The 12,940-nt window shown below is 44.8% G+C and overlaps 2 protein-coding genes across 2 annotated transcripts; one reads left to right on the top strand and one right to left on the bottom strand.

Moving 5' to 3' along the window:
* Positions 1–121: 121 nt before the first annotated feature.
* Positions 122–5,162, top strand: ppwd1 (peptidylprolyl isomerase domain and WD repeat containing 1). Its single transcript, XM_056578060.1, has 11 exons — positions 122–314; positions 447–549; positions 670–773; positions 853–973; positions 1,086–1,533; positions 1,866–2,056; positions 2,403–2,592; positions 2,880–3,061; positions 3,643–3,724; positions 4,054–4,236; positions 4,644–5,162. The coding sequence occupies exons 1-11, from the start codon at positions 170–172 to the stop codon at positions 4,785–4,787; spliced, it is 1,893 nt and encodes a 630-aa protein (XP_056434035.1). The 5' UTR covers positions 122–169; the 3' UTR covers positions 4,788–5,162.
* Positions 4,290–12,652, bottom strand: trim23 (tripartite motif containing 23). The gene is made up of 11 exons (XM_056578061.1): positions 12,399–12,652; positions 11,683–11,845; positions 11,053–11,174; positions 10,586–10,864; positions 10,053–10,235; positions 9,575–9,790; positions 8,413–8,547; positions 8,110–8,239; positions 7,774–7,884; positions 7,512–7,636; positions 4,290–6,838 (listed from the first exon to the last, which is right to left on the bottom strand). Exons 1-11 carry the CDS (start codon positions 12,492–12,494, stop codon positions 6,659–6,661), a joined length of 1,740 nt encoding a protein of 579 aa, XP_056434036.1. The 5' UTR covers positions 12,495–12,652; the 3' UTR covers positions 4,290–6,658.
* Between the last annotated feature and the right edge of the window lie 288 nt (positions 12,653–12,940).

Genomic DNA, 12,940 nt, shown 5'->3' with positions numbered 1-12,940 from the left:
AATATACACGTTTCCCCTGTAGTTATTAATGTATCAATCCACTTGAGCACTGATCTTAATGTGACGTTTTTACGGTAGGGGGCGCTGTTATATTTTAAACTTAGTACGTGTCATCGTGAAACGGATACGGAACTAAAAAAAAGTAGAACCACAACACTTTGAAACCACGATGGCGGCTGAAGAAACTACAGTGGATCTGAAACGAAAAGCAGATGATAATCCAGCTGCTGATGGAGAAGGAGTAGGAGAAGGGGAAGAGGATGAATGGGTCGGGCCCATGCCCTGCGAGGCATCCCAGACCAAAAAAAGAAAAGGTGTGTGGGTTGAATGGATGGTTGGTCTGTACGGCCGACGTCCCGCTTTGTTTCATAACACGAGACTACTTCTAACTTTGACGACCCTCGAAAATGGCCATTGATATCTGTCCGTTTGTGTGTTTGTTTTAGTATTGGAATATGAACGGGTTTATCTGGACAACCTGCCGTCGGCTCTCATGTATGAAAGGAGTTACATGCACAGAGACGTCATCAGTCAAATCGTCTGCTCCAAGTAAGCCCCCATTTGTTGTTATGTCGTTCTCATTTTGTCTTTCCCATGTTATGGTGATGATGATACGGTTGAAGGGGATAATGATGGGTTGAGTTTACGTCAATCATGTGCCCTTTACAGGACGGACTTCATCATTACTGGAAGCCAGGATGGCCATGTCAAATTCTGGAAGAAAAGGGAGGACGAGGGAGTAGAGTTCGTTAAACACTTTCGCAGCCATCTTGGTAAGAACCTAGTGGCCCATGCACAATTTGAATGTTGGGGGAAAACGTATTTTTAAGTTTTATGTTATGATTTTTGCAGGATATATGGAATGCATTGCTGTCAGTTCCGAGGGGGCCATTTTCTGCTCTGTAGGAGACGATCAGGCAATGAAAGTGTTCGATGTTGTCAACTTTGACATGATCAACATGCTGAAACTAGGGTATGTGTTAACTCCTCTACAACACATTGTTTGTCAATAAAGGATATTACTTTGACACTACTATACTCTTGTGTATGTCTAATTGTTGTTATACTGTTTATTCTTTGGGCAGCTTCCACCCGGGCCAATGTGAATGGATTTACAATCCAGGGGACCCCATATACACCGTGGCCGTGTCTGAGAAGTCTACGGGGAAGATCTTTGTTTTCGACGGGCGTGGGAACAGCGAGCCACTTCACATCTTTGACAAGATGCACACCTCCCCGCTGTCCAAAATATGCTTGAACCCCAAATTCAGGGTCATTGTTTCTGCTGACAAAGCAGGAATGATCGAATACTGGACCGGCTACCGGAACGAATTTAAGTTCCCGAAATATGTGGATTGGGAGTACAAAACAGACACAGACTTGTATGAATTTGCGAAGAATAAGACATACCCCACCAGCCTTACCTTCTCCCCCGATGGCAAGAAAATGGCCACCATTGCCTCCGACCGCAAAGTGAGAATCTTCCGGTTCCTCACTGGGAAACTGATGAGGGTGTTCGATGAGTCGTTGCCGGTAGGTTCCTGTCTTGTATTTGTGTATAATCACATCTCGCAATTCCCTTGGACTCCCGCTGGTATTTTAAAGAGAATCCACTGAATAATGGCTTAAATTCCTTTGGCAATTATTTTCTGTTGATCATGTAAATCTATTGCTTTGTTCATCTAAAATGCTGATATTCCATATACGGCTCTTAATTGTAGCTCTTCTGTGGATTTGCACAGGATATTTCCTTCTTTATAGCATATTCCCACAGGGAATAATACAGTTTTATACTTATGTACACATTGGCTGAAGCGTTGGTTGATTATGCCTATCATACTCAATCTTCATGTGCCCTACCCCAGATGTTCACAGAGCTGCAGCAGATGAGGCAGCAGTTGCCCGACATGGAGTTTGGGCGGCGCATGGCCCAGGAGAGGGAGCTGGAGAAGGTGGACGGCATCCGACTGACCAACATCATCTTCGACGAGACCGGTCACTTTGTCCTCTACGGGACCATGCTGGGCATCAAGGTCATCAATGTGGAAACCAACAGGTAAACGAACACCACCGCATGGAAGGAAACTGCTAGACTGGTTAAGCCCAAACTACGATTTAAAGGTCTAATCTAAATGGAAGAGGCCACCCAGATGCCTGTCTTCAGCATAAACATGCGGCTAAAATGTGATCCATCCAACTTATTTAGGTATAATCCATACAGCCTTCTTTATGGACTTCAATTGCTAATCATGACCATTCAAATGATTTCAACCTAAAATCAAAAGTCACTGAAAAACGTCTTCCTTGGCAGTAAACCGGAATGCCGGACACGCACTGTAGGTTATCCTTGTAACATCTATCACTAATCCCATGATAAACCTCTCTCTTCCCGACCGACCCAGGTGCGTGAGGATCCTGGGGAAGCTGGAGAACATCCGCGTGTTGAAGCTGTGTCTGTTCCAGGGCATCGCCAAGGCCAGCCAGGTGGCGCCCACCGTGGAGATGACGGCCTCCGACAACCCGGCCCTGCAGAACCAGATGCCCGACCCCACCATCTTCTGCACCGCCTTCAAGAAGAACCGCTTCTACATGGTGCGTAGGCTTCCAGACAACGTCGCACACTTTATGTTCCAAAGAAGAGCAGCCTTCGGGCCACTAGTAATGTGTATAGTTGTTAGGGGCAAGATAGTCCTAGTTGGTTAGGATGTTTGACTGACTAAGATGGCCCTAAGATGGCCCCAAGATGGCCAAGTCATTTTGGCTAAAAAGCCTCACAAGCCTTACGAAATGGTACATCTTCAACGATGGGGTGTGCGGCGGTCTGGTGCAAAGACTGAATATGACACGGCCACCTCTATCCGTGTCTCGTGCCCGTCCAGTTCTCCAAGAGGGAGCCGGTGGACACCAAGAGCGCCGAGTCGGACCGCGACGTGTTCAACGAGAAGCCGTCCAAGGAGGAGGTGATGGCCGCCACCCAGGCCGAGGGCCCCAAGAGGGTGTCGGACAGCGCCATCATCCACACCACCATGGGGGACATCCACATCAAGCTCTTCCCAGTCGAGTACGTAACCCATCTCAGGGCTTTAAGAGGCGCACCGTTAATGCCTCTCCTGGCTTCACTGAGTCATCCGTTACCTTCTTAGGGCCGAACCGGTCCTGTTGGATCAAACCAGCTTCGGTACAGATTCGGTCTAAGAGCATTTAACGTGCGCCTGCCTCAAATGTAAACAATATAGAATAGTACTTTGGTCTTATGTGTTAAGGCATTTGGTAAAGTACCTGTATGGCGAGTCATTTTGCCAAAGGATGTTTGCCACAGTGTTTTTTCTGAATCCAGGAGGCATGCTATGGGGGTTTGATCGCCAAGGGCGGTATGGTCCTATAGATTCACCTCTCACTGCGCCCATCCATTCATGTCTACATTAGTTGCATCGTACGGTATTGTAAGATGCTTTGGGTAAAAGTATGTTATTTGGTCCAAAACTGGCACATCAATGTGGAACAATACGACCGCTGGACAACTTCTGGGACTATTTTCAAGATTAGTATTATTTTTATATTTTATCCTATGTTAAATGAAGTGATTTTTTTTGATTAATTTTTCTGTGTGCATAATATGATGCCTCTTTTGATGTATCACAGATGCCCCAAAACGGTTGAGAACTTCTGTGTTCATAGCAGAAATGGCTACTTCAACGGCCATATATTCCACAGAGTCATCAAGGTACGTTTGTTTTGGGCCTTTGCACCGGGTGAATGAATTAAAAATTTACTTGTCTCCAGTATTGATGTAACAGTTCATTGAACGACCGAAAGTCAAGTAATTTTCTTTCTTCTTGGTCATTTATCAATTAAAAATTCCAAACACGTGCTCCCATCAGCTTTGGGAATTAAAATACTTGAATGCTATGTTTCAGATCATTAAATAGACATTTTTTGGGCTACTCAACCATTCAAAATAATTTATGGTTGCAGTCCTGGTGACCCTTTTTAGTAGAACATCATTAATAAAGTAATCAAAATAACTTACATAATCTCTTTCTTCCCGATCAGGGCTTCATGGTCCAGACGGGGGACCCCACGGGCACAGGGATGGGCGGCGAGAGCATCTGGGGCGGGGAGTTTGAGGACGAGTTCCACGCCACGCTGAGACACGATCGCCCGTACACACTCAGTATGGCCAACGGGGGCCCCGGCACCAACGGCTCCCAGTTCTTCCTCACCGTCGTGCCCACTGTGAGTCACCTTCCTGGGGGTCGGCAGGGAGGGGGATGGATCTCTGGGTGTTTCATTTTCACTTGCAACAATCCATTTAGCTTTTTAATTTTCTTTAAAGGTTTAAAAGATATCAAATCCATGGGTTGATAAGGGGTGGTTTGTTTTTTATTAATTTAGGACACTTGCTAGTAATCTGAAATATTGTTTTAACAGAAGCGATGGCTGCAAGCTACTATGAAAAAGGGGGAAGGATTGCCTAATGGTTGGGGTTCTGGGTTTGACATACAATGTCAGAATTTTATCTGCAAGCTTCTTCACCCCTACCTGCTCCTTGATGAACTTATCTAAAATCGAATAACAACTACATGGAAACTTTTCGGCCAGTATTGCTATTAACACCACCTTATCGACGCTTATGGTTTCAGCCGTGGCTGGACAACAAGCACACAGTGTTCGGGAGGAGTGCCAAAGGCATGGAGGTGGTCCAAAGGATCTCCAACGTCAAGGTCAACCCCAAGACGGACAAGCCCTACGAGGACATCAGCATCATTAACATCACCATCAAGTGATCAGGACCAGCCCCTTTTTTTAACTATTATGTACAGATTTGATCTACATGCCTTTTTTTTTTAAACAGAATAAAGTGTTTATTCAAAGACTATTCTTTCGGATTGTAAAATGTTACTTATTTTGAGGACACTAGGATTTAGTGATTAACAGGACGTTCAGATAAAGGTCTTAAAAGGACCATGTATTGGTTAGGATGCCTACAAGAAGGTTGACTGCATTTGGAATCGAACCAAGAAGCTTTACCTGGGGGTCGACCTCTGCACTATCCCGACTCCCTCCAATCAAATGTTAACTCCTTTAATTGTAGACAAAATGTAGTTTCGAGGTTACAAACAGTAAACTGTCAAGTTGTTTGGTTTTACCAAATGCAATTACTATCCAAGCAGGAGTTCAACTTTATTTTACAGCTTCACATAACTTACAAAAAGCCATTATCAAGTCCAATGGTATAAGGAATTGATGGTTTAACTGTGCTGTACTTCTGTGTAGATAAAGGGCAATCCCCACAAATAACAAAACTAAGGAACAAAAGGGGGGGGGGGGGGAAAAGGCATTGCGTACATGCAGGTTATTTTTTTCTTTACATAGATACAAGTTATAAACATTACATAGCAATGACACTTCTAACCAAATGATGGCTCCTTAATATGCAATATAAAACATTGTTAATGCACGACTACGTTTCACATCTACTTAGATATCGATGTCCGTTAATTCAAAGGTTTTTCACAGGTCATACTCTGAGGCAGCGAGAAAAAGGGACTGAAAAATGTTTGCAACACCAGTTAGTCCTTAAAGAGGCAGAGGAAGTGGACAAGTGCATTCAGATCAACCTCAAATAAGAAGCGCCACCTACAAAGGCAGCATACTGTCATAAGTTTTCCTTCCTCACTACTGCCACTATTCCCCATTTTTAACCTTCAGTAATGGAAACATTAGATTCAATACAAACCAATGCAAATAGGTAACTCAAACCAAATCACGTGCCATTTAGAGACCAGCTGTGGCATTAAATAGGTTCTTACACTTAAAATAAAAGTAACTCAGGAAACACACACACACCTCAGAGAAACCCGGGTTTGGTAAACAAAGGATTTTAAGAAGCACACCCTCTGCCGTAACCCCTTGGTCAGTACACTGAAATAAGAAAAATGTCAATCTCAACTAATACATTTGTTCATATGCTGCTTTTTGCCGTTCCATGCTAGAACAGCGAAAGTGCGTTAATATAAACCACGTCTTGTATTTTGAGTCATTGATCCATACTCTTCACATTGATTATGAAGGCTAACATAAAACCCAAGCACATATAATTAACTGTTAGTGGTGGGATACATTTCACCAAGAGTAAATACATTAAGGATGTCATGAAGTTGGAAGTAAATAAGCATCACAGAGGTTCCTAAACAAGTCAACACATTCACCGGGAGTCCACTAGGAAACCTGTGAGCTCTTAGGTTTGGTTTGTGTTTATGTACGATTGATGAATATATTCAGGTGGAATTTAATTCCATGTGTCAAATCCTCTTATCAGTGGCATCAGCCATCAAGTTCTTACATAAGCGATCACTCCAGAGTAAACAAGTATTAGTATTGGAAGGCGTTAAGCCGGATAGAACTCAGTCACGCAGTAGTCATTTGCGTATTCGGAATTATGAGCAGAAGAGACCGTTTTGGTGCTTGTTTATAGAGTAGGTAAAGCTGAAGGAAGGACCCAGATACTGTAAGGGATGGAAGGGGGTTCAGGCCACATCCAGGACCCAGATACTGTAAGGGATGGAAGGGGGTTCAGGCCACATCCAGGACCCAGATAAGGGATGGAAGGGGGTTCAGGCCACAACCAGGACCCAGATAAGGGATGGAAGGGGGTTTAGGCCACATCCAGGACCCCAGCGGCCACCAGCTGCCTGGAGAGCCAGTCCAGGCCCTCGTGGAGGCCTATCCCACTGCGCGCGTCGCAGCCTTGGATGTGCCAGCTCCTCCCGCAGCACAGCTTGTGGAGGCTCAGGAGCTCAGTCATCTCCTCCACCGACACCACCCCCGGTACATCCTGCCGCCGCGCAAAACAAGAGGATAGCTTCAGCACACTAGCTTCACCACACAGACATTGGTAGCTTACTTTAGTGTGAAGTCAGTGTGGGATTGCTAGATTTGCAATGAGGCCAGCGTTACCGCCTGCTGTAACATGTGTTGAGTTTAGGAGCCACTTTATTAGACCGTTTAATATACCACTGATCATGTATTTCTTTAGATCTTGTTATTTTTGTGGTCAGGTTTTTTTTTTTTCCCAGAGGTCAGGTGCGGCGTCTGGAAGGGCATGTTTTCTTTTAACCCAAGTATCAGAGAAGACAGGATGACCCACGCTCATGAAGTTTGCTTTTGACGGGAATACATCCACCAAAACGTGAGATATGCCTGGACATTGATCTTCATAACTGCCTGAGCCCAACTCTAATTAACAGGCCTAGCTTCTACAATCAGTGTTAGCTCAGTAGCTATACCATGCGGGCAGTGTTAGCTTGCGGCCAGTGTTTGCTGGTGGTCAAGTGTTTACTCCTTAGCTTCATCAAGCTGACAGTGGTACCTCATTAGCTTCAACAAGTGGTAAGCATTAGCTCACTAGCTGTAGCACGTGGTCAGTTTTAGCTGGATAGCTACACCACACTGCCAGTGTTAGCCAAACAGCTAACTCTACCGTGCTGCCACTGGTAGCCAGACCCTACCTGTTTGTTAGCGAATATGAGCAGAAGCGCATCCCTCAGCTCCTTCTCCGTCAGAAGCTTAGCTAGCTCGCTGTGGGCTTCCATCAGTCTGTCCCTGTGACAGCTATCAATCACAAACACCACCGCTGCGGAAATAACGAGATGAGGACCGGGTTAAAATAAATAAATAAACATTTACCAGAACAGTGTCTAACTATTCCATCTAAATTAGTTCACATTTTATGAGGTAACAGATTTTATAAAATAAGCGCATAGAAGTTACCTTGTGTATTCAAATAGTAGTGTTTCCATAGTGGCCTGAGCTTGTGTTTGCCGCCCACATCCCAGATGGTGAATTTCAAGTTCTTGTATTCCACCGTCTCCACGTTGAACCCTGGAATATTGAATGGAATTGTTTTATTCTGTTACACTTTTGCCGCCCCCCCCCCCCCCCCCTCTCCCAGCTGTCGGATGGGGGTCTGTCTGTCTGTCTGTCTGTCTGTCTGTAGTTACAACTCAAGCCACTAGAGGCTGCTAATGGATTAGCTTACACAGTGCAGGTTTAAACATTATGAGCTCAATACAACAGCAGAGGCACTTCGAATTTTGAATGAGTTACCGATGGTAGGGATTGGCTGCATGAACTCGTCTTGCTTAAGCTTAAAGAGGATAGTCGTCTTCCCTGCTCCATCCAGCCCTAAAGTGACCACTCTTATCTCCATCTTGGGGCCAATGTGCACTCGGTTGTCCTGGAATCCAAAAGGACATCAACACATTGAAACGCAACACAATTCTCCCCCTGACTGAAAGGCAATTATTAAAATGTGAAAACTTTTGTATGTAAGGAACGTGAACATCGGCGTTCAAATCCAGAATCCTTCAGCTGAGCTTCAAACTGCCTAAGTGTGTCCTGAAAAGGCACCTTAGTGAAGGTCACGGGGATGCCAGCGTCCAGCTGGATGTGATCCGCTATCTCAGTGAACTGGTGCTGCTGCTTCTGCAGGGTCTCCAGCAGGCAGTTGATCTCCTGCTTGGCCAGAACAACTCTGCAGTCGTCCTGCGACACAACAAAAACATAGATTAGTGACTTCATACAGACAAAGTCAAAAGGGTTTTCCTTGTCATAGTTTAACAGGGCTTATTCTGAACGATGTAGTCCCTTGTGATATCACAAGCAACCAATGTGCGATAGAAGATATACAATTATTGTCATTTTTAAATCTCAGAAATAGCAAAAATATGGCAGGACTAGCAAAACGTATATGCTACAAGATAAAAATGAAACACCATTGACGCATTCCAGAGAATGTAAAAATAGGAATATAGCATATCACCATTGTGTCCTGGTGATCATAGACAAAAGTAGAGCATTAATGAAGAGTATATATAGGAAATATATATTGTGGTATGCCAATGAATATGTAAATTATATTTAGATAAAATACATCAAAATTACAAGGGACCCTAGAATGTGTAGGAGTGGTCATGTGATCAATACTATTAGTGTGGCCGGTTTAGTTGCTTGACTGCTTTGGAGGGAAATTTGTCAAGACATCTGAAATTAATATTGAAATTGACCAGAAATAAACAAATGCTGAAATTGGACCCACAATGTACCTATTGATCTACAGGCTAGGGAGCAGCGATTCCAGCACAAGCTTTCATTCATGTTCAAATGGATGGTGGAAGTAGTTTGAATGAGGTAAAATAGCATGCAAATGCTCACATTGAGCACATGTTTTTCTGTCCACCATTTCCTTGATAATTTGCTCTCATACATCCAGACACTAGGGAATCTTTGTTAAGTTCCTTATGTTCACTATTATTCACTAAACAAGCAATAAAACGTTCTATAGTATGACCAACACAAAATTATTAGAAAAGTATTAGGACTAAATACAATGGCCACAATAATCTTCCCTGTGGGAGCCTTCATCCAAAGCAAAACACATGACACAGTGAATAGAGACAGCCCATTACACAGCACGGCAGGGGTTTTGTTATGTACTACAGGTCGACCACCCCCGTACACCACCGGCCCCCTCCAGGCCTCATCCCCCACACCCGGGCGTGTTCCTACCCACCTGCTGTAGAGTCTTCTCGCAGTGCAAGCAGGCGGTGGACACCTGGGACAGCAGGATGGTCATGTCCTCCTGCTGCTGCCGGAGCCAGATCAGCCGCTCCCGGACGTGGGCGTCCACCACGCTCAGGGCCATCTCCTCCTGCCGGCACAGCGTCTCGTGGAGGTCCGCAAAGTAGGCCCTGACGCAGGACCGCGCACTCTCCGCCGTGCCCGGAACCTGTGAGAGAAAATAAATCAATAATTAATTGGAAAAATGTGTCAGGTATTTAAAAAAAAAAGGATTAGGTAGGTGTTAGGGCATCTTAAGAGAATGCCGACGGTCAACATTAGGTTTCAATCACAGAACCTTTCAGATGGGCAAAAACCAGCCTAACTACAAGACTACTGTACCCAGTATTCGCATCAGAGAGTAAAATCAAAACAATTTCAAAAAGCGATCTTCGTGTTTTGTCCTGCATCACCAGGGGAGATAGCTTTACATGTTCAGTGTGGGCCATCCCGATGCCGTCCTCCACCATCTGCTCCCCTCCCTCGATCTGCTGCACGATGCCCACTAGCTTGCGGGAGTAGTCGGACACCTCCTCTGTGAAGGAGCGGATGCAGTGGGCCATGTCCAGGATGGACGCGCGGATCTGGTTGGCTTCCGACTCCAGCAAGCTATGCTAATGGGGAGGAGAAGAAGGTATACCGAATAGAAAGTCTGTAAGGGTTTTTTGGTTTAAAAGGATAAGTGCATTATAGTACCATCACATTGCAACAAAGTGTGTTCTAAATTCAACATGAGAGCCAAAGAAAGTGAGCAAGTCAATTCATTAGACATCCATTCATCTGCCTATGACTGTCTGTCCCTCAATATTTACATCCATCCATCCATCTCTGCCAGTAAAGCAAAAAATCCACCCATGAACATTTCTGGGGCAATTCACCCATATCTTTTAGGCCGGATAAATGCCCTAAAGAGCGCTCAACAATGGGGACCACTCCCCAGGGACCACCCTAAGTCAATCCCTACCTTGTGTCCTTGATGCTTGCCGTACTCCTTGCAGACGCAGCACATGAGCGGGCCTGTGGTGCAGGGCTCCTCCAGGCACACAAACTCGATGGCGTGCACCTGGTGCTGGGGACACAGCGTCTTCTCGTGGGGCTTGTCGGCCAGCGGCACGCGCCGGTGCTTGGCGAGGGTGCGCGTGGAGTGCGTGAGCTGGGAGCACTCGGCGCACAGGTGCGTGGCGCACACCGTGCAGTACATGGAGGCTGTGTGGCTCTCGTCCTCGTCGCAGCGGATGACGCACTGGGGGACATACACGCAAGTAAGATAACACAGAGGGGGTAAAGTAATATACCTCAGAAGGGAATTCAGTAAGATACACCCAAGTAAGATACCTCAGGAATTTGAATTCATTTGGAAGATGCTCTTATCCAACGTTGGCTTCGCTCTTAAATCACATCTACATACATTAACTTTTTGGATCAGTTTACCTCTCCAATGCTTTTCAGGGCGTCCTCTGCTATACCAGACTGGTTGGACGCACCGTTCTGAAGCCGCTCCAGCAGCTCAAGCAGAGCAAAATTCTTCTTCAGGCCCCATACACCAGAATCTCCTGAAAAGTAAAGAATGTGGTACATTGGCATTTATATTTAACATGAAACTGAATATCAGCGGATGATGTATACTGGTGTGATGCATTTGGCCTGGGTTAAAATTTAACAAAGAAAAATAGACATCTTGGAATCTAAAAAGAACTACAACTTTGTTCTGAGCTAAAGTCCCATTGACCAATTAAACACTATTGACTGTTATAACAGGATGCACATTTGTCAATTGCTGCAAGGTGATGAAATGGATCACAAATGGGAACAAGTGGTGACGGTTGCCATGGACTTGTTCGTCAATTATCAACAGTACCAGGGTCTTGTGCATTTTCACTTCCAACATATAGGCATTGTCCCTTCTAACATTGAAAAGCAGCTACTAACTTACTTAGCAATAGCAACAACAGAAGGAGTAGGACCGATTTGATTGGGATAAGAGAAACTCAGAAACACAAGATACAGATTAAACTTCAGACAAAAACGTCAATTAATTTGAAGACATTTTCATTAGCTCACCTAGCTCAGTGACCTGTCTGTCAAAGGGACAGCGAACCGCCCTGCCATGAAGGGGCAGCCGGGTAAGACAGTCGTGGCACACGGTGTGACCACAGAGTAGAAGTCGAGGGACTTTATCCCCTTGAAGAGAGAACACGTCCTCGCATACCCCGCACTCAAGTACCTTGAAATGTACAAACACAAACACGAAACTTAATAAATCTGATAGTCACGGCCGCGGCGCATGGGAAAAGTCTACTGCAAACAAACATCAGGCAGAAGAAAAGTCTTGAACGCTTATGTTAACGTGATGTTAATATTATGTACTATTGACTGCTAACGTGTATGTTCAACATTAGGGTTTCCATGTTGACGTCGTATCGTTATCGCTAATATTGAAGTGGTCTCCAAGCTGGCACCTCTTCTGCTAGCATTGGGCACCGACCGTAGGCTAACTCAGAGCTAGCCTGTGTACTATTGAAAGCCATTCAATAAACCAATTTAACAAGTTGACAAGTGTGTAAATGTGCAACTATCGCTTCGTGAAGTTTAATCATTGTCAGTACAACACTTATAAACAGGGTGTCTATCATTCTGGCGCATAACGCCGCCGACAACTACTTGGCACACAGCACTGAGGCCAACGCAGCAGCCACCAGGACGGTATCCCTGCGGCTTCCTCTGAAATATGCATCAGAGAGCAAAGTATAGATGAAACGGGTTGATAACGGACTAACCTTGACCGTGCTCCCGTGAGCTCCCCTGCCGTGTCGAGCACAGGTGTCCATGGTGGCTAGGGCGCCCTGTTTGTTGATGCCTGCTGCAGCGGCCATTCTGTACAACCATATATGAATCAAAAGCAGGATAATTGTTGTTCATTCACTTCCGTCTTTGCTAAATGTTTTATTTAGAAAATATTTATTTTGATTTAATTATTGAATTGGGGTATATATTTGAACAGCGATTGATAACGCACATTTCGTTATTTTAATAAAGAGATACAATAATTATTAACTGCGTTTATCAGTTCGCACATGCGCATTTCACTGCGCTGCCTCTACCCCCTTCATGATACATCTAGGACCCCGAGTCGATCTGGCAGCCGAGTCAATCTGTGGTGCCCACACCCCAACTAGATGAAGGTGTTTCTAGTACAATAGTGATTTGTACCTTTCCCACCCTTCAAAAAATTAACAACGCTATCAAACAATTGCTCATGACAAGGAATTATTAGCAAGTGAATTCACAACTCAGAAAAACTATATAAACTGTTTTTTTT

Source organism: Gadus chalcogrammus, chromosome 19 (assembly GCF_026213295.1).
Source record: "Gadus chalcogrammus isolate NIFS_2021 chromosome 19, NIFS_Gcha_1.0, whole genome shotgun sequence".
NCBI lineage: Eukaryota > Metazoa > Chordata > Actinopteri > Gadiformes > Gadidae > Gadus > Gadus chalcogrammus.
The sequence above is the reverse complement of the archived record's forward strand: the minus strand, read 5'-3'. Positions and strand labels throughout refer to the sequence as shown.

Excerpts from the sequence above, each read along its gene's own strand:
- ppwd1 (XM_056578060.1), top strand. The coding sequence starts at position 170 with ATGGCGGCTGAAGAAACTACAGTGGATCTGAAACGAAAAGCAGATGAT. Across the intron at positions 974-1,085 it reads ATCAACATGCTGAAACTAGG|CTTCCACCCGGGCCAATGTG; the intron begins GTATGTGTTAAC and ends TTCTTTGGGCAG. Across the intron at positions 4,237-4,643 it reads TCCTCACCGTCGTGCCCACT|CCGTGGCTGGACAACAAGCA; the intron begins GTGAGTCACCTT and ends TTATGGTTTCAG.
- trim23 (XM_056578061.1), bottom strand. The coding sequence starts at position 12,494 with ATGGCCGCTGCAGCAGGCATCAACAAACAGGGCGCCCTAGCCACCATG. Across the intron at positions 11,175-11,682 it reads CAGACAGGTCACTGAGCTAG|GAGATTCTGGTGTATGGGGC; the intron begins GTGAGCTAATGA and ends TTTACTTTTCAG. Across the intron at positions 7,885-8,109 it reads GCAGCCAATCCCTACCATCG|GGTTCAACGTGGAGACGGTG; the intron begins GTAACTCATTCA and ends TCAATATTCCAG.